Below are 20,176 nucleotides of genomic sequence, written 5' to 3' on the forward strand. Positions count from 1 at the left end.
CTCTTTGATGACACTACAGTCTCAGGATTGGATATTGACCACCTGATTCCCAGATCATGTTAGTGATTTGTCTCAAAGTCAATTACCCTCCTTGGAAATCACCCATACCCCTAACTCTGACCTTCTCTTTACCTTATTGTGTGAATTTGCATAGGTCTTGTCACCTCTCTGGCTCTCTGTTATCCTTTCTATAAAATCATTACAATTGTAGCTTCCCCCAGCTTGGTCAAAATCTGTTCGTGGAATCAACAGCTTGTGTTTTGTCCTCATTTAGTTGAAACCAAGAAGGATTTGGAAGAAATTATTTTAAAAGACAAAATTTTCTTCTCTATTATGTTTCTTAGAGCTGGGTAGAGGACGGATGCTTATTTGCTAAGGAGTTGGGGGGGAGGGGAAAGGTAGACAGGGCCAAGAGCAGCTAAGAGTGAGGGGTGGAGTTGGGGCAGAGTTGGAAGTACTCTGGGAATAACATCTAGGTTTCTGACCCTGAGCCCCTGGCCATGGTTACAGCTTCTATGGCTTCTGACACTTGAACTGCAACATCCCACACCAAATAGACCCAAGCATCACTTGGAGGTTCCTAGGACCTCTTTTTGTTTCTACCCCCAAACCACATTCCAGACGCTCTGCATCAAAGTGAAATTCCTCACAGACAAGGCTTAGAGAAAAACTGAAAAACAGAAAATGAAACAATTGGTAGTGAAAGGCAGAAAGAGAAGATGGAGTTCTTAGAGAAGGGAGTATCCCTAAGGAGGTGGGGACAAGGGGAGGAGAAGGGGAGGAGGAGAGGAGGAGGAAATCGGGGCCTGTCTCTTTAAGGGGGTTGGCTGTCAATCAGAAAGCCCTTTTCATTGCAGGAGAAGAGGACAAAGATACTCAGAAAAAAGTAAAGGACCGAAGAAGGAGACTGGAGAGACCAGGATCCTTCCAGCTGAACAAAGTCAGCCGCAAAGCAGACTAGCCAGCCGGCTACAATTTGGAGTCAGAGTTCCAAAGACATGGGTGAGTTTCAAAAACTTTAGCATGGAAGATTCAAGCAGGCACAGAAATTTGCAAGACAATTTCCAACTTTAACGTTCGGGATTTCCAGTGGTTTCAATAAGCTGCGTTTTGGCACTTGTTGTCTTTAATTCCTTAGCACTCAATTAGGTTAACTCCTTTTCTGTTGTACTGAGAATGATGCTTTATTGCCCAAGAACTCCAGCAGCACGTGGAGAGTACCACAGGTCCTTGGAGAGAGTGCCCAGAGGGTTGGATATGGTCATGTGTCCTCTTACCCCCTCACTTCCCTCTACCTTCTCTTTTCCCCGGTTCCTAGGCCCTGGTAATGACTGGGTCAGCTGACATCCCTGGTTCTTCTGGTGACAACTGAGTGTTGGCTAGCCTTCAGATGTATAAAATGACTGCTTGCTTGATATGAAATTTGGACCCCGTTTGACATCAGAAGGAAATTGGGGAGTTGAGCAAGATGGAACTCAGGCTTGGCTATGGCTGAGAAGGCCAATCTCGGGTTCAGGAAATGAAAATAAAGGCCTCAATGGATATGGGTAGGGTATGTGTGTGTGTGTGTGTGTGTGTGCACATGTACATATATGGGTGATCATATCTAACTAATATCATAGACTGAGCCTTTCTGAGGGCATAATTCAGACTCTAAATCCCTCCTATGCTCCTATAACAAGAAGGCTGCTGGGACCTTACGGATCTTGCTGACTTGGTTGAGTACTAAGGGCTTCTCCAAGTTCCATGAACAAAGAGAGAAGCTATCTGGTCTTTCATAGTGTCTACTTAGAGCAGGGTGTACAGAGCATGAAGGTCTTTGTCCACACAGGATGTCACAGAGATGTGTAAACATTGCTCACTCACATTTGGCAAAAGAAGAGTAGCAGCTTGAATACATCCTAAATGAAATGAGAATCAATTATTATATGTATTCACCATCAAATATAGTACCCAGAAGACTATAGGAACATCCATAGAAAACGGTTTTCAATTATATTAAGCTGGTGTCAGCCTTTAGGTTGTTTCATCCTGAGAGAGCTTTCTGAAGCATGTATTCAACATGGATAATTAAGAGGGCAGGGCTAGAATCAACCAGGTTTGAATCCCATATCTGCCACTTATGAACTTCATGACCTTGGGTTGGTCACTGTGAATTATCACTTCATATTCTGGAAAATGGGGATAACAATAACTGCTTTGTCTACTTGCAGGGTTGTGAAAATCAAGTACTAATGTTGTGGATATCCTTTGAAAATGGGAAAGCTCTATAACAATTGTAAATAATGATAATACCATTTATTATAAAATAATGCACGTATAAGCTGACTCTTAACTCTTTCCAAAGTGGTTTGGACTTTTTTTGTGTACACTTTGTGCACTTGGGTAAGAATCATTTGACCAACTGAGTGTAGCCAGATGAGAGGTGAATGTTGGAGAAACTCAATTCCCACCCTTGGTAATATCAGGAACGCTACATAATGTCAGGGCAGCTGATTGGGTAGGTTGTGAATTAAAAAATGGAAAGGGAGTAAAGAATGATGCTAAATATTACTTCCTCAGAGGATGAAAGCCCTGAGGAAAAGGCAGGAACAAATGAGGTGACCACAGGGACAGTTCCCTATATCATGGAGGTTGGATGATTTCCTCCAGGGGAAATTGCCACAGATAAGGGCAAAGTTGAGGTTGTGTATTGGATCCCAGATTCGGGGGGTGGGCAATTCTTGGGCCAGGTGCACATAACAGAGTAGCCATTGAGTTTCCAATTATTCAATAACAAAGTATCTCAAGTACTTTATAAATAATAGACCATCTCTGTTTAATCACCTCCAGAAACAGGGAGCTCACTACGTCGACCAGATAGAATCCTATAGGATGGGAAACAAAGAAGAAGACTGAATTCAGTATTCTCTATACAAAAGGCTTATGGGGGAAATGACAGTTCATTAAACCTTTTCCTGACTTGGGAGGGGAATGTTCCAAATGAGTCTTTGGGATAACAATGGAAACAGAAAAGAGCTAAAGAGCAGTAGCTGATTGTTCCCTGCTCAGTAACACAATGCCATTTCTGAACAGCAAAACATTGGCTCCTGCAAGCCTGTTGTCTGAGAACAGTGGCTGTTACCTTGGTAACCAGACTGTGATGCTTCCCTCCAAAGGTGGCTCTTTGCCGAGCAGTAAGTATAGTTTTGGCTGGTGCAGACTAAGTGAGGGTAGCTCAGACAAGAAGTGTGGAAGAAGAGGAGGGGTCCAGTTTTACAGAATTCCTGAGTACAAACTGAATCCCACCAGGATGGCAAGAATGCCACAAGACTGCCAAGAGCTAAAAAGAAACCAGATCCAAAACCGCACAATCTTCCTAGAGACACTGACTAAAATGATCATGGACAGCCTTCCCCACCCCATTTCTCACCTTAGCTTTGCAGAGCCAGAGGAGATCTTGGAGAGTTAGGCAGACTGAAAGGCCTGCTCTGCTTGGAGGAGCCTTTGCCCTGGTTCTGCACTATGAAAGCCAGAAGTTTACTCAACAGCCTGACAACTAGAACTAATCTTTCAAAGCTATGTGAGTAGTAATAAGGCCTAAGAACCCCCTGGGAGATGGATGGGAGACATATAGTGTCTAAACCCATCAAGGCACTGTCACCCAGCCAGTGGCATCTTTTTCCCTGTTGCCTTTTTGTGTATTATCTTGAAACCCTGAAAACCATCCTCAGGGTATAGTTCTTGGTCTTGAAAGAAAGCAACTGTAGACATGCCATCCTTGCCTACAGAACTTCAGATCCAGAGAAGATGAAGTCAGGGCAGTGATATGGTCAGGAATAGCCACATCAGTCTGGAATGCAAACAGAGCAGGTTTCCCTTTCTTTCCCACTGTTAGGGCCTATCCAGTGTCAAACTTACCTCAAAAGTTCAACAAGTACCGATTGATTAATTCCTCCTTGGCTATTTGAAAAAGGTCCTAAGGGTGATATCTCAGATCTGCACTTGCCTCTGAGCTCTCTGCTAGGCAGGGATCTGGAAAAGAGTCAGTGATATCCCAAGTAAGAGAACAACGTTCCCCAGATCAGCTTTACACTGCAACCAAGGAGAGAGGAAAAAAATGGTGAGACACTGACATAAGGAATAAGGTATAGAAAATGTTATCTCCTTAGCTTATTGCCGGGTACTTTTTCACTTCTGCATAAGTGGGCAAAATGAAGAAAATGTATCAGGGACAGAGTTTAACAATCAGGGTTCTATTCCAACCTCCATATGTTTGGGCATAAATTGTCACGTGTGTGTGTGTGTGTGTGTGTGTGTGTTGTGTTTGGGGAGGAGTAGGGAGTATAGGAAACAAGTTGGCTCAAATGCTGTTGTTATGGTAATAATAATATAATTTCTGTCCAAAGAAGAGGCTGAAATTCTTTTTTATTTAACTTTATCCATATAACTCGACTATCCAGCAGGATTGAATTCCCATGCTCCAGTGGCTGCAGGGACCCTTTCAGCACTTGAATGTGGTATAGGTGCTGAGTTCATGTAGGGAAGACGAGATTATAGGCAGGGCTTTGTCTGACCAGGATAAGGCCAGAAGCAAAAGTCTTTGTCTCTGGCACCTCCTGATGATTGTTGTTTTACTCCTAGAACCCACCCACTGATCCTCATCCATCCCCAGTACCAGTCACGGCTGCTCTAGCATCTTGGCCCTGTCAACCACTATAGGCCCCAGTCAAGGAGGCCTCTGTTCATGGAGTGAGGTTAGGGGTGGGTTCTGGGAGGAGGGTAAGAGTGTAGTGCAGATTAGAGACTTAGGGAGATGGGGCCAGTTTTTTGCTCAATGAGCCTGCCTGTTATTTAGCTCTATTGTATAGGGTTCTTCTATCTTTCCCTTTGTCAGCTGGATTCAAGGGACAGGCTGAGAATTGTGCAAGGCACAATTGGTCTCTTTCTACCATCTCTTTCGATGAAAGCCCCTACTCTCTTCCCTTTGATGAGTTCCCAGATTCACACTGAATTTCCATCGTGGAGCTGGTCCTTGAGGCATTCCCAGGGCATAGGAAAGGAGAGAGGGCTTGGGAGCTCTTGGCTCCTGCTTAAAGAGACAGCATCAGGATCAACACAATCCTTTGGATGGACATGGATCTGGATAAGAGTAACAATGGTCCTGATGATCTTTGTTAGATTCCTCTGAAAAGCATTGGTGAGAAGGGTTTGAAGTTCAATTACAGATTGATTGGACTCATTTTGGAAGTTTGCAGATAAATCTAGCCAACGAGTATTTACCTTTTGCTTACATTTTGCCCAGAGCACTTGGTCATATACATTTTAACACTAGGTTATAGGTAGCTTTGGTCTTTGATTCACAGACACAAGTTTGTTCTCCTCAAGATTGAAATGTCATTGAAGAAAGGGACAAGGCTTTATAATTCCCATTGGTTTCTCACAGTGCCTAGCTTACTGCATATATGCTTAATAATTGTACTGAATCCACATCAAAAGAAATGAAAGGAAAACACTGGGAAAGGTATTTATTTTTCTCTATAACTTATCACACCAAAGTCAGGCAGTTTAATCCAATTGAGTTGCACTGGGTAGTGTTATTACTATACGGTTCTTTTATGCCAATTATACCATGTGAAAGTCTGTCTTTAGCCTGGAAACATGAGCATGTCTCTTGAGAGAGCCAAAGAACTTCTCCAGAATCCGTTACAGCCTTCCTAAATTAAACCAATACCTTTCAACAATGAAAGGTACTGAAATGTAGAGCTTGTGGCTTCACACATTCCCAAGGATATTTCTTGGGCTGTAAAAAATCAAAGTGAACCCAGTGGAACTTTCTCAGAACGTTATGATTGTCAACTACTATGATGAAGACACATTTTTTTTTTTTTTGCATGTTCTGAGTTTTTCCCCTTCGGAATCCAAAAGTTGATTTTTTGCTTGGACGGATTGAATGAGATTCTTCCTTTCTGCTGAACTTAAATGGCATCAGAACCAACATTTCATTTTGATTACAAAGAAATTGACATGTAATGTGTATGCTGATATAGTTTAACTATGTAGACCTCCAGAGTGATAGATTTATCTGGGGCCACTTATTTTCAACTCCACATTAAATATTCATTAAAACCTATGTCCCTCTTGACCCTTGCTTTGAATGTCAGAGGAACAGAAAAGGGGTGCTAAGTTATTTGAGGTCTAAGAGAATAGAGGAAAAATGTATGTAAAAAAAAAAAGTGTATCAGTTGATGATCCAGATTTGCTTCCAAGGCTTAGTCCTTTATCATTCAGTAAAGATATTCCATAAGACACTCTGGTTATTTTTGGATGATTATCAAGGGATTTGATTCACTAAAGAGGATTTTTCCTTATCTTTACAACCCTGGTGGGGATATTAACTAAAACTTAGAGTGGATTCCCTGTTTGGCTAGCAAGAGTTCAAATTCTTTCATCCCTAATCACACCTGGATTGTTTAGCTTTTTCCAGGGTGAAAAAGCTGGGTGAGTGAGTGGCACAGGACAGTCACTTGCTAGGGTGGATGGCTGTCCTTACTCTGGGCTAAATAAACAGTTCTGCCATTCTTCCCTGGGTCTGACCCCCTTCCCCACCCCCAGGCCTGCAGGCCCCTGCAGAATACCAATGAGGTTCCTGAGATCTCAGGGAAAAACAAGGCTTCTTTGTCCAAGGGAGCTATGGAGGGCTCTGTCCAAGCCCTGACCCTGTGCTGGGGAGAGAAGGAACAGTGGGGTCACTGACCTTCCCCTCCCCCCATCCTCAGGCTTCAGAGACCTTCTTTACTAGAAGAGTCTAAGAGTTTGGGGGTGGGAAAGAGTTGCATAGACAGAGTAGGAAAGCACTGTTTATTTCCAGGCTCCTTTTATTGACTTACAGGATGCATCTAGTATCTTAACCTGTTGAGAAAGAGGAAGATCAATTTTTCTAACAATGATCAATTTCATCTGCTGTGTCTTTCTTTCTGGTATATACATGTGTGCATGTGCACATTTGCATGCATGCATGCATGCGTGCACATTCACGTACACACACACACACACACACACACACACCATGGGCCAGCTCTGATGAAACACTCTTCCCAAACATTATTGCAAAGTTCATACTAAGTAAACTCTGCCCCCATTTACAGCAGCACAGCTACAAATTGATTGCTTTTCATAGAGGTCAAATTTTCTGAAAGTCATTCTTCAGTTTTTGGAAAAGGATGAAAATTCAGTTCTGCCTCAAATGTTAGCTACTTACTCTGCTTGCTTCTGAAGCTCCTGAGCCTCATCTCTGGTGTCACATACCAGAATCTTTGAGGAAGAGGCTCTTTGAGGACCAAGGAAGGGTTGTCATTTTATGGGATGATGGGTAATAGGACTCACTCATTCTGTGGCTCTGAGAACAGAGATAAATGCCTTTACCTCAACTTTCCCATCAGAGATAATTTGGTCCTTCAAAATCTGTTCACATTGCATCAGCCATGCAAACCAACAGATGTTTAAGCACATAGGGCTAAAAAGAAACTACTAGTATTAACAGGGTTGGGCAGAGGACTCCCCTAGTCCTTGCTACAATGGTATGGACAAGTGAGCTTTGAATAAAAATTCAAAAGTAGAAATTAGCACAATTTGCTTTCTTTTTATAAGGAGTTCCAAAGTACTTTTTCAAAAGCAGCTTCTCAGCACATCAGCTGTATATTTGTATATAATCCATATATATATATATGATATATATATACAAAATAATTCATATATCATATATATTGTATGATATGTGAATAGATGTATAAAACCAGATAGCATATGTATGTGTATCTGTATCTATATCTATATTGATATCGATATCGATATTGATATAGGTATAGATTTGGGATATGGCCAAGTGGCCAGAAGGAGCCATCCTTTCCTCATTTAGTCAGCCATTTACTTGACATTTGTTAAGTTTTGCTCCATGTGGCACTTAGAACATGGGGCTAGTACCTGGGGCACAGCTGTTCTCAGAGCCTATGACTTCTTGTGTGCCTTTCCTCTTTCTCAGCAACATTGTCATGGGGCCTGGGGTAACAGGTCTTGGGATCTCAGGGACTCTTAGCACTTTCAGACACCTGTGTTCCCAGGCTTTGGTGTGTTTTTGTCATGCCAGAAAGATGTTTCATGCTTTTCTGACTTTGTATAGAGTTTTTTTGTAGCTGTTTTGACAGAACTCCAGTGTAGGCCTGAGGGTGCAGACATTGGCCAAGCTGCAATATAGGGGGACAAATCAGTCATGCAAGGTGTTAAAAAATCATTAAGCTTGCATTTTTATTACTGTGAACAATAGTCACCCTCCCATTACTATCCCCTGCTCCCTGCCAATTTCCTCCTTTCCATTGGACTGCTGTCCACACAACATTCTAGATAATGAAGAAGCAAGCATTCCATGCAGCAAATACACACAGTATTCAGGAATATCAAGGAGCATGCAATTTCCAAAGTTTCTCCCACCTGGAATGCTCTCCAAGGCTCAAATCTTGTCTGACAATACCAATATCTCTGGCTTGCACCCATCCCTTCCTGGAACTCTTAGTTACCTTCTGTAACCATTTCCTTGGCTGTCTGAAATTGTTAGTTGAAAATATTAGATCTACCTAGCTCATTATTCCTTAGTAAACAAAAGACTCTCGTATGGCACAGTCTATGTCTTATGTTTTCACATCCCACATAACACCTAGCACAATACTGGGCAAATAGTAAGTACTCCATAAGAGTTGATAAATGACTAAAACAAACAAATCAGAATGATAAGAAAAGAGAGGATGATTGCCTAATCTCCCTAGCATGCTACTTCAATGACTAATTATTATTAAAACATTTTTTAAATGTTTATTTATTTTTGAGAGACAGAGTGCGAGTGGGGGAAGGGAAAAGAGAGAGGGAGACACAGAATTTGAAGCAGGCTTTGGGATCCAAGCTGTCGGCACAGAGCCTAACATGGGGCTTGAACTTGTGAACTGCGGGATCATGACCTGGGCCGAAGTCAGATGCTTAACAGACTGAGCCACCCAGGCGCCCCTTCAATGACTAATTATCAAACAAACAAACAAACACATACATTCTAGGAATTAAAAGTAAGGATTTATTTTCACAAGTAAACTGAGAGTTGCTGGAGGGGTGTTGGGTGGGGGATGGGCCAAATGGGTGATGGGCATTAAGGAGGGCACTTGTGATGAGCACTGGGTTTTTTATGTAAGTGCTGAATCACAAAATTCTACTTCTGAAATCATTATTACACTATATGTTAGCTATCTTGGATTTAAATAAAATTTAAAAATTAAAAAAACAAGTCCAAAAAAAGAGAATACAGCTAAGTAATGGTTTTGGGGTCAATCTCACATTCCAGAAGCCTAAAGCTCAGACTCTTCTGCTTTTGGAATCTGGGGTGACTACTCCATCTGTGCATGTGAGCATGGGCCTTGACTTGTCTGACAAAGAAGTATGAGTGGCACAAGCTACACAGGGAACATACATGACTTTTCCCCTTCTTCTTCCTCAGGCTTGTTGGAGTGCTGTGCAAGATGTCTTGTAGGGGCCCCCTTTGCTTCCTTGGTGGCCACTGGATTGTGTTTCTTTGGGGTGGCACTGTTCTGTGGCTGTGGACATGAAGCACTCACTGGCACAGAAAAGCTAATTGAGACCTATTTCTCCAAAAACTACCAGGACTATGAGTATCTCATCAATGTGTAAGTACCTGTCCTACATGAACCCTTCTCTCTTTCTGTCTCTCCCTGGAGACATATAGGACTCATCAGTACCTTAATGATTAGTAGGAGATTAGTGTGGAGCCAGACAGGATTTCTGAGTCTTCCTTCTGTTTGCAGATTTCACCTATGCCTCATCTAAGGTCCTAAATGGGGGGAAGTGCCAAATTCAGAAATGGGAGGGTTGTCTGCTGGCCAGTCCACTTCTCATTGCCCCTTCACCCCCACCGCACTTGCTTTGTCCCACATGTTCTAACTTCTGCCCATAGGGTTAACATTGACTCAGTTGGAGCCTCTACAGTGATAGGTATGGAGAACTCAGGGAAGGTCCAATGACTGGACAGATTGGGGCTGCTGCTCTTGGTTTGATATACCATTTGATTCTGCTCAGGCCCCCGTACTAAGACTTTCCTGTTCCTAGAGCATATTAGGCCCCTGTTCCTTCATCCATCCTCCTCCTGGTCTAGTTCGTCTCTTCTTTCTCCTACTGAAGGAATATCTCTGAAGGGTCAGGCCAAGGAGAATACAGTCCTAGTTCTTCAGGTCACAGGGTAAGCAAGGGGTGGGTGGAGGAGTATGTGCTATTGGCCACACTCTTTGTCTTTCTTTACTTCAATAAAGATAAGGTGGAGAGGTTGAGGAGGAACCTAGTGATTTTCCTAAAGAATCCCTAGCCTTGTTTAGGTGCCCACTCAAGTGTCCACCTCACTTTTGCAAGAAGGGCCCTAACTGAGTCTTCAATAAGATTTCCTGATATATTTTGTCTATATGTTAATGCAGGATCCATGCCTTCCAGTATGTCATCTATGGAACTGCCTCTTTCTTCTTCCTTTATGGGGCCCTCCTGCTGGCTGAGGGCTTCTACACCACCGGTGCAGTCAGGCAGATCTTTGGCGACTACAAGACCACCATCTGCGGCAAGGGCCTGAGCGCAACGGTAACAGGGGGCCAGAAGGGGAGGGGTTCCAGAGGCCAACATCAAGCTCATTCTTTGGAGCGGGTGTGTCATTGTTTGGGAAAATGGCTAGGACATCCCGACAAGGTGATCATCCTCAGGATTTTGTGGCAATAACAAGGGGTGGGGGACAATTGGGCGTGAGTCTGTGGCCTCATCCCCACCTAAGGCTGAGCCCTCTCTAGGGGCTTGGCTTTTGAGTGAGGAAGTGATGGCTACAGCCGAACGAGAAGGTCAGGAAGAACGTGGTGCCCAGCTGGCTTAGCTTCAACTTTCAAAAGTTCCCTAGAAAATTTCATCCAAAAAAAAAAAAAAAAAAGAAAAAAGAAAGAAAGAAAGAAAAAGCATGAGTTTTGTGGACACTTCATACAATCAGACAATTTCTAAGACATCTGTTGGTATTCCTTTACTCTCCTCTTAGCGGGGACCACAACAAGATTAGATATGACTGCCTAACAGTCTAAGATGCTACTCATGGGATTGAGATACAGGTGCTTGATCTGAGAGAGAGGGTGGATCATGGAAAAAAATAATTGACTCCAAGGAGGAATTCACAATATTCTGGGATTTTACTCTGTTGGAGGTCCCAGAGGGAACTAGCATAGATCTGCATTTTTAATGCTTCATCTTTGTCTGAGGACTATCCATGCTTCTACTGAGATACACATTGGTTTTCCATCTCTAGAGTTAAGATCCTTTGGGGGTTGACTATCTATGGATTATAGTGATGTCTTCTGTGGCCAGCAGTTGGCTTAGAAAGGTTTTTGTATCTGATATTTAAATCTCCTATTGGCTTTGCTCAATGACTAGGGATCAAAAGTCCTATGACGAGGAACATTTTCTAAGCTCAGCCTAAGGTTTGAGAAATGGCACGACTTTCTTTCAGGATCTGTTTTGATTTCTTTACACCTTATCTGCCAAAAAATCTCCTGAAGCCTCTCTAACCCAGGGATCCTCCTCACTCCAACCCCCACCCATTTCCCCCACCCTCCAACACACTTGGGGCCGGTTCTCTAGTAGATACTGCCAATGACAGTTGGCAGAGGTGCCCTGCTTACTAATTTCATTTGGTGGAGATCTCTGGAATCTGCTTTCATATCTGGCACATGCCATTCCAGGATCTCCTAGTTTGTGTTTCAACATCTCCAGGCTGATGCTGATTTCTAACCACCCCATTTCAATTGTTTTAGTTTGTGGGCATCACCTATGCCCTGACCGTTGTGTGGCTCCTGGTGTTTGCCTGCTCTGCTGTGCCTGTGTACATTTACTTCAACACCTGGACCACCTGCCAATCTATTGCCTTCCCCAGCAAGACCTCTGCCAGTATAGGCAGTCTCTGTGCTGATGCCAGAATGTATGGTAAGTTAGGATATGGGTGCTTTGTCTTCCTACCCCCTGTGAAAGCACTATATATTTTGTCCTTTACTTAGAATAATGAGGATGGTAATTATAGGGGAAAATACTATGGATGCCTGGCTCTTAGTTTTTTAATCCTTCTCCACTGAAATTGTAGAGACTTCTTCCCTTGAAAGGGAACTTCTTTTGGAAGTGGTGGGAATTTTCTTGGCTGTTCACACTGCTCTAGCCTGGTTGACTGTTGTTCCCAACCCAGAAGCAGCACATTTCAAAGACAAAGACCAGATTACACAACTGTTCAGTACCACCTTCTTCCTCTTCTCCTCCCTCCCCCCCACCTCCTCCTCCATCTCCTCCCCCTCCTCCTTCACCTTCTTCTTCTTCTTTGGCAAATCTTTACAAAAAAAAAGGGATTGTGATTGTTAGTAGGACCCAACTGTTCAGCCAGAATGATTAAGGATAGAAGAAGGGCCCTGAAAGAAAATCTTCATGGAGCCCCACAACTCCACAACTCACCCTGGTTGCCTTGTGTGTCTTATTCAGGTGTTCTACCATGGAATGCTTTCCCTGGCAAGGTGTGTGGCTCCAACCTTCTGTCCATCTGCAAAACAGCTGAGGTGAGTGGGCCATTTGAGTTATTTTACAATGGAATTGGCTAGTACCATACAAATTTCTACACAAGGCCTTCAATTTTAAAAACCACAACTTCTCTTTGCTGGATTTTGAGTGTAGCTGTTAAAACATCTATTTTCCCTAGAGCTGCATAGAAAGCTTTCCATTCCAAGACTTACTTCCTTAAAGGAGAAATTTGTAGCTTTAGGAAAAGATAGAGCTTACTGACGAAACCCCCAAATGAAAAATTTTATTCTTTTAGTTAAAAACCTTATCAAGAAAATGATTTGTGCATAGAGACACTCATAGGTTTTACAAAACACTTTCATTTGGAATCTTTCCATCTGTAATGAGAAGTAAAAACAAAAAGTACATTTGAAAGGGAAAACACTGTATTGGGAATGGATATCATATACAAATGAGGCAGGGGAATGAAAGTAAATCTTGAGGAAGATGGCAGTAACTTTAAAAGTTAAAAACTTTGTGACTTTAAATTTTGGAATCCTGGATATAACTGTCGGGAACCAGTTGATTAAAATATTTTATGAGTATTCCGTGCTCTGGATGCTATGTGACTAGGTGTTGTGATGTATATTAAAGAACAGGAGACCTGGGACACCTGGGTGGCTCAGTCGGTTGAGTGTCTGACTTCGGCTCAGGTCATGATCTCACAGCTCGTGAGTTCCAGCCCCGCATCGGGCTCTGTGCTGACAGCTCAGAGCCTGAAGCCTGCTTCAGATTCTGTGTCTCCCTCTCTCTCTACCCCTCCCCTGCTCACACTCTGTCTCTGTCTCTCTCTCTCTCAAAAATAAATAAATGTTAAAAATTAAAAAAGAGGGGCGCCTGGGTGGCGCAGTCGGTTAAGCGTCCGACTTCAGCCAGGTCGCGATCTCGCGGTCCGTGAGTTCGAGCCCCGCGTCAGGCTCTGGGCTGATGGCTCAGAGCCTGGAGCCTGTTTCCGATTCTGTGTCTCCCTCTCTCTCTGCCCCTCCCCCGTTCATGCTCTGTCTCTCGCTGTCCCAAAAATAAATAAACGTTGAAAAAAAAAAAAAAAAGAACAGGAGGCCTATACTGAAAGAGGTGGCAATTTAGTTATAGATGCAGAATTAGCACAAAGATGTTAACATATTTAGAAAGCTGCATTCATGATTTACAGAACATATTTTTGCGGTTGCAAGAAACTTTTCTCCCTTTTGCATTTTCTTGCAGTTCCAAATGACCTTCCACCTGTTTATTGCTGCATTTGTGGGAGCTGCAGCCACACTGGTTTCCCTGGTGAGTTGTCTGAATGATCTAAGCAAATAAATGGTCCTGGGATAGCTTGGGTACAGCCATGCTGAAAGGCAAAAAGATAGATTCCTAACCTTGAAATGCTGTAGAGAAGCTCCTGGGAAGAGACAAAAAAAGGTATAGACTATGAACTTCTACTTTGGGTTACCAAAGTGGAAAAACTTCAGAAATTAGACAGGAACAAGCAAAGTGGTGTGAGGAAATAAGGTAAGAGATTAATAGTCAGAAATGATATTTAGCATTTACAGAGCATGTAATATTGCCAAGTACTTTGCAATCATAAATTGCAGTTAATTCTCAACACACCCTGGTCAGATGAGTGACAAGAACATTGATACATTACTAAACATGATTTTCCAAAGCCTGGAATTCAATATGCTGTAAATATGAATCCACCTTGGGCACTCTCCAAAGGATTTAGGTACTCTCCTAAAAATACTGGGAGGACCTTCTAACATTATTAAAACTGTTATTACTATAATGTGATTCTATGCCCCAGGTTCTGCTGATGGTGTTACAGTGCAGTGTCAATGGAGTGCATTCATTGTTCAGATCAAAAACCTAGGGCACTGAAGGGTGAGGAATTTATCTGTAGTCATTAAATGGGTAGTGACTGTTCAAGGATGAGCTTGCAAACCCCCTGGCTTCTACTGCTGAGGCTTTTATACAAACTTGAGTTGTTCCTCATTCTGTAATAGATTAAACAGGGAGGATTGTACTGCATGTTGTGGCTGTGTGTCTGCAGCAAGCAGCCTGTGACTCCAGATCACTCAGACATGTGGATAGCATGATGGCAGAGCCCATGCATTGTTCACTTTATTGAGGAAAATCCAGTGCCAGGCTTAACATAGGTGAAAAAAGTCCTTGTTGAGTTGATTCTCTGGGCCTGAGCCATTAGAAGGAGATGTCTCAGAGAGGACTTCTAGTCAAGTATGTAGGACAAAAGCCTGAGACACGCTGCTTTTCACAGATAAGGGGTTTTTCCTTTATTTAACTGTTTTTATTTCTATCCTTCCTCATTCCCAAAAAGCTTTAGAGGAGGGAGAGCTTTCTTTTCTACTCTCACTTGCATTTTCTCTTCTGTTCCTACAGCTCACCTTCATGATTGCTGCCACTTACAACTTTGCCGTCCTTAAACTCATGGGCCGAGGCACCAAGTTCTGATCTCCTGTAGAAATTTCCCTTTCTCTAATAGCAAGGCTCTAACCACACAGCCTACGATGCTTCATCTCCCATGTTAACTCTTTGCCTTTGCCACTGACTGGCCCTCTTACTTGATGAGTGTAACAAGAAAGGAGAGTCTTGTGGTGATTAATGTCTCTCTATGGACTCTCACCTCTTATGTACCTCTTTTAGTCATTTTGCTTCACAGCTGGTTCCTGCTAGAAATGGGAAATTCTTCAGATGGTGACTCCCCAACTGCAAGTCACAAAGAAATGGAGACTGTAATTCAATTTTCAAGCATCTCCTGAGGACCAGGAAATGTTTTCTTCTCACAGGGCACTTCCACCGATGGAAACAAAGTGGAAAGAAAGATACTCAGGTAGAGAGAAGGGATGTACCTGGTCCCTTTGACACCTATCAGGGCCAAATACATTCTCCTTGGTGTACGAAACAAAGAACCTACTTCTGTCTCCCTCTTACCACTGAAGATAGAAGAAAAAAAAAATGCAGACAAAACAATAGGAGCATTTGCCCAAATCTACCTATTGCAGCTGGGAGAAAAGGGTCAAAGCAAGGATCTTTCACCCATAGAAAGAGAGCACTGACCCTGATGGCGATGGACTATTTAAGCCCTAACTCAGCCAACTTACTTATAGCATAAGGGAGCATAGTGTCTGTGTAGCCCAAGGGGGCACTTGGCCTTACACCTTATTAGAGAAGAGAGGCAAGGTGTTGTCAGCATCTTCTCACTCCCTTCTCCTTGATAACAGCTACCATGACAACCCTCTGGTTTCCAAGGAGCTGAGAACAGAGAGAACCTAGCTCATATGAAATAAAAAGACTGACCGAAGGAGCAGCAGTTGTTAGTGGCTAACGGTGTAAACTGAGCTAGCCCTCTGGTAGACACAGGATAGCTAACTCTTTAGATAGCGTGTCTTTTTTCTGTTGATTAGTTGTATACTCTGGCCTCTGTCATATCTTCACAATGGTGCTCTTTTCATGGGGTATTATCCATTCAGTCATAGAGGATAATTAGAAGATCTTGATTTGTTTCAGAATGATGCATATTTCACATTTTCCAATTTGTTTATCACTTTTTTTGGGTTGTACCAGAAAGGTCTAGGAAATGATTCTTTGATTATGATTCTTTAACAGATGAACATTGAACATTAAACATTGCAAATAATATTTAAAATTGGCTAGTCCCATGCATCTACTAGATTTTCTCCAAATTATTCTGCTCTTGGTTGAAACAGATTTGGTGAATTTGAACCTCAATTTGAATAACTTATTTAATTGTTCTTTTTATGCTAGTGGGGGGTGATTTGATTTAGCAGTGTTACCTTGGTGTGTAAAGAGTCAGGTTTAACATCCAGGTTATTCTCCTAGTATAGATTATATAACCAAATGCCTTAGCCATCAGGCTCCATGGAAATGGAAATATGGAAAGAGTTTGAAACTTGAATATCTCCCAGGTTTCAGGCTTCTCTTTCTGTGTTTGTTAACTTTGGGTTAAAAAAGAAAAGGCTGAGTGGTCTTTATCAAAAGAAAGATTTTATGGATATTACTGTAGATGGCTCTTTTGTTTTAAAGAGCTACTTTGTTTTCCCTCCTCCAAAGTGGTTTCAGCAACGTTTAAGGAGATGTAAGATATTTACAAAAATATACTTAATATTTGTCTTCAGACCAGTATACAAGATAAGCTTCAAGGCTGCATAGAAGGAGGAGATGGAAAAGATTCTGTGAGAAACCAATCAAGATCAAGGAAAGTGAAGTAATCCATATCTTGTGTTTTGTTTTGATTTAATAACATAACAAATAACCAACCCTTCCCTGAAAATCTCCCATGCATACATACACACATATACACACATGAAGAGAGTTAACTGAAAGTGTTTCCTTCATTTCTGATATAGAATTTCAATTTAACACACATAAAGGATAAACTTTTAGGAACTTATCTTACAAAATGTATTTTATAAAATTAAAGAAAAATAAAATTAAGAATGTTCTCAATCAAACATCGTGTCCTTTGAATTAATTATTTTGTTTAACCCCACAATAGAAACTCGAATAATTAGACCTTTATTGTGCTGTGTTCAAGAAGCTCATTTATTTTTCAGGTCACCCAAGTCATTTTCACAACAATTTTCTGAAATATAGAATAGATAAATCACTACTGTTTTTATAGCTTGAAACAGAGTCTAAGTAAACCCAGTAGGCACATATCTGAGCTTGGACTAGAACTCAGGTGGGCTTTTTTGTTTTTTGTTTTTGTTTGTTTGTTTTTGTAGAGTTCAGGTCTTAATGTGTGAGAACTTCTAGTCAAATATATAGAGCAAAAGCCTATATGCTTGGACACACCTGTCTTAAGGTTGTTGTTTTTTTCTTCTAGAAGTGGGGCTTCAGAGTGTTTTGTTCATTCAAGTTGAAATATGGTTACTTCTTTAATATGATAATGGTGCCCCATCCCTGGTGTGTTGAGGATTAAGTTATTCTTTCTCTTTCAATTGTTTGGATGTTCAGTGGTTCATACATGAATAGTGCTTAGTTTTATCTGAAAAGTACTGGATAAAAGGTTTAAGGTAGGGGCAGAGCAGATATGGTAAGGACAATGTAAATTTAAACAGTCTGTGGCAGGGCACTATTAAAGTAAATTAGTGACACCTACTACCTTGAATGGCCAGTCCACTCACTAGCTCAAATAGCATTTAATCCTTTTTACAACCCTAGGCTAGAATATGGCATTCTTGGACAGCACTCTAATGATCAGCCTAAAGAAAGTGGCCTTAAAATGAGCTGCAGATTCATTGTTCCATAGTTGCATCTGGCAATGAGCATGACTGTAGAGAAAGGCGACTTTACCTGGAGGCAACAAGTTAGTCATCAGTTAAGGAGCTCCAATCGAATAGTAGTTTCAATTTAATCTCCTGATTTCTGCTTCACCACAATTAATATTCCACAAGCAAGTCTAGTTGGATGACTTTAAGACAAAAAGCATAAAAATATGACAAAGACTTATTTTTAGACCCTGGCAAAACAAGGACACAGCACCATATTTTGAAGAGTTGATTCAGGGTGCTATAGAGTGAATGTATTTTTGCCTCAGAGCTGCAGAAAGCCAGTTCCCAAGAAAGCCATGTTCTCCATCTGCCCTTATTTGGCTCTGCCCTCTGGGACTGATCTATAGATGGAGTTTCCAGGCTCTCAGAAGCTAAGAGCATCTCCAGTCTATCAATTGAGCCCATTGTTCTTAGCTCTCCCACACACCATAAACCTCCTTTCTCTGAGCTGAAAGAGCTCTCTTTGTGCTTAAATCAGCCAAAGATCAAGATGCAGCTGTATAAACAAGAAACATTTTCTTACAGTGTCAGTTGTATTGCTTGTCCTATCTTCAGGGTGAGTACTGAGTGCAGTTATTCAGGGTTTAGATACTGCAGCTCTGGCCAGAACAACATTTGTTCATTCATTAATTCAGGCTATTAACATTTATTGAGCACCTACTAAGCTTTGTGCTAACTCCTGGGAATGCCACGTTTGGGGGTGGTATGGGTAGAAAAGTGATAAATATAATGATCTTACGTTCAGAGATCTCAGCCTCAATCATAGCAGAGAGGTCTTCCAGGGTGAAATGGAGTGGAGGCAGGGAGTATGCAAGAAGCAATCTGACTGGCTGACTGCAATAGGCATCTGAATTCTCCCCTCAGTATGTGGGTGAGGTGGTGGTTAAGGGCCATGACTTCACGTGGCTCTGGTTTTCTAAGGCCTTGGTAAAACAAAACTTCAATTTAGAGTCCTAACAACTTGTGACTCGCTCTCTCCATGTCACTCTGCTTCTGACCTTACATGTGACAGTATTTATGCATACACTGTCACAATGCATGTGCATGCTTCCACCCACTCAGGCATCTGGGGAGTCAGAGGGCACATGGATCTGGATTTATATAAACACAGGCTATTCAGCATGTCTTTTCCTTTTCATCCAGGCTGAATCTGAGAAGTCACGGAAGAGCAGTATAAGATACAAGGCCCTTCTCTCTGAATTTCCTTACTATGAACACAGATAATGTGTCTATTTTGACATTAACCATTAGCTTGATGAAAATTAAGTAATAAATGGAAGAAATATTTGTTATTACACTTAAACGATTAATGCTTGGCCTTTTTCTACATTGATACACAGGTAAGGAATTCAAGTCAATATAAACTGGGAACATTTTCCTTGTTCACTTTGAAACAATAAACCATGCTTTTCTAAATTTTTGTTGTCCTCTAAAGTTTGGTGTCTGTGTATTCCTGCTGTGGTACTCCTTCAATTGGCCTAATTTATTCCAAAGGAAAGAAAAATAAGATAAAGAAATGAGTATTTTCAAGATTATGAAATAACCAAAATAAATACAATATTAAAATCTTATTCAAAATTTCAACATATATTTATTTAACAAATTCTCTGTGCCAAGTGTTATGCTAGCTGTTGGTAATACAGCAGTGAATAAAATAGGTTGTCTTTGCCCTTATAGAAGTCAACTCAAAGACAAAAAAGGGTTAGAGAGGGAAATAGGATTTGTGGTAAAGAATGAGACGAACATCCTTTAACAGAAAAGGTGGAAAACAGAATCAGGGAGAATCTTGTACAGTCCCCTTATAAACAAAGGGTCAAGTAAAAGAAGGTGTAGGCATGCAAGTCTGTATCTAGAGAAAGAGTGCTGACATGCTATGATATTTAGGGTTGAAAAATGTTAAATGGCCTTGTACTGTTTCGCTGACCAACATGGACAGTAAGCCAGCTCTAGGCTCCAAAGAACTAGCTTCGTGGATACTCCATGTGTTATGTGAAACTCTGCCTTTCAAACATGAAAGGGGAAAACCACAAAGCTGGATTCTGGGGGTTACAATAGTAAAATCAAACAAACCAGCTGATATTTGAAAATGTGTAGATGGCTCTAATTCTATTTGATGACTTGAGATCACATGTAGAGTGGCTTAAAAAAAGAAGGGAAATGGGGGCACCTGGGTGGCTCAGTCAGTTGAATGTCCGACTTTGGCTTAGGTCATGATCTCACGGTATGAGTTCGAGCTG

At 41.6% G+C, this 20,176-nt stretch overlaps 1 protein-coding gene across 2 annotated transcripts; it reads left to right on the plus strand.

Annotated features, from left to right (window-relative positions):
- The first annotated feature begins 857 nt into the window (after nt 1–857).
- Nucleotides 858–16,191, plus strand: PLP1 (proteolipid protein 1). 2 transcript variants are annotated; one of them, XM_030306090.1, is made up of 7 exons: nt 858–1,002; nt 9,515–9,701; nt 10,500–10,761; nt 11,865–12,033; nt 12,574–12,647; nt 13,852–13,917; nt 15,025–16,191. In XM_030306090.1, exons 1-7 carry the CDS (start codon nt 999–1,001, stop codon nt 15,094–15,096), a joined length of 834 nt encoding a protein of 277 aa, XP_030161950.1. In that variant the 5' UTR covers nt 858–998; the 3' UTR covers nt 15,097–16,191. The 2 variants fall into 2 exon arrangements, with proteins under 2 accessions (XP_030161950.1, XP_030161951.1); XM_030306091.1 differs by having other exon boundaries at nt 10,500–10,656.
- The last annotated feature ends 3,985 nt before the right edge of the window (nt 16,192–20,176 follow it).

Source organism: Lynx canadensis, chromosome X, assembly GCF_007474595.2.
Source record: "Lynx canadensis isolate LIC74 chromosome X, mLynCan4.pri.v2, whole genome shotgun sequence".
Taxonomy (NCBI): Eukaryota; Metazoa; Chordata; class Mammalia; order Carnivora; family Felidae; genus Lynx; species Lynx canadensis.

Excerpts from the sequence above, each read along its gene's own strand:
- PLP1 (XM_030306090.1), top strand. Across the intron at positions 10,762-11,864 it reads GGCTAGGACATCCCGACAAG|TTTGTGGGCATCACCTATGC; the intron begins GTGATCATCCTC and ends CAATTGTTTTAG. Across the intron at positions 13,918-15,024 it reads CAGCCACACTGGTTTCCCTG|CTCACCTTCATGATTGCTGC; the intron begins GTGAGTTGTCTG and ends CTGTTCCTACAG.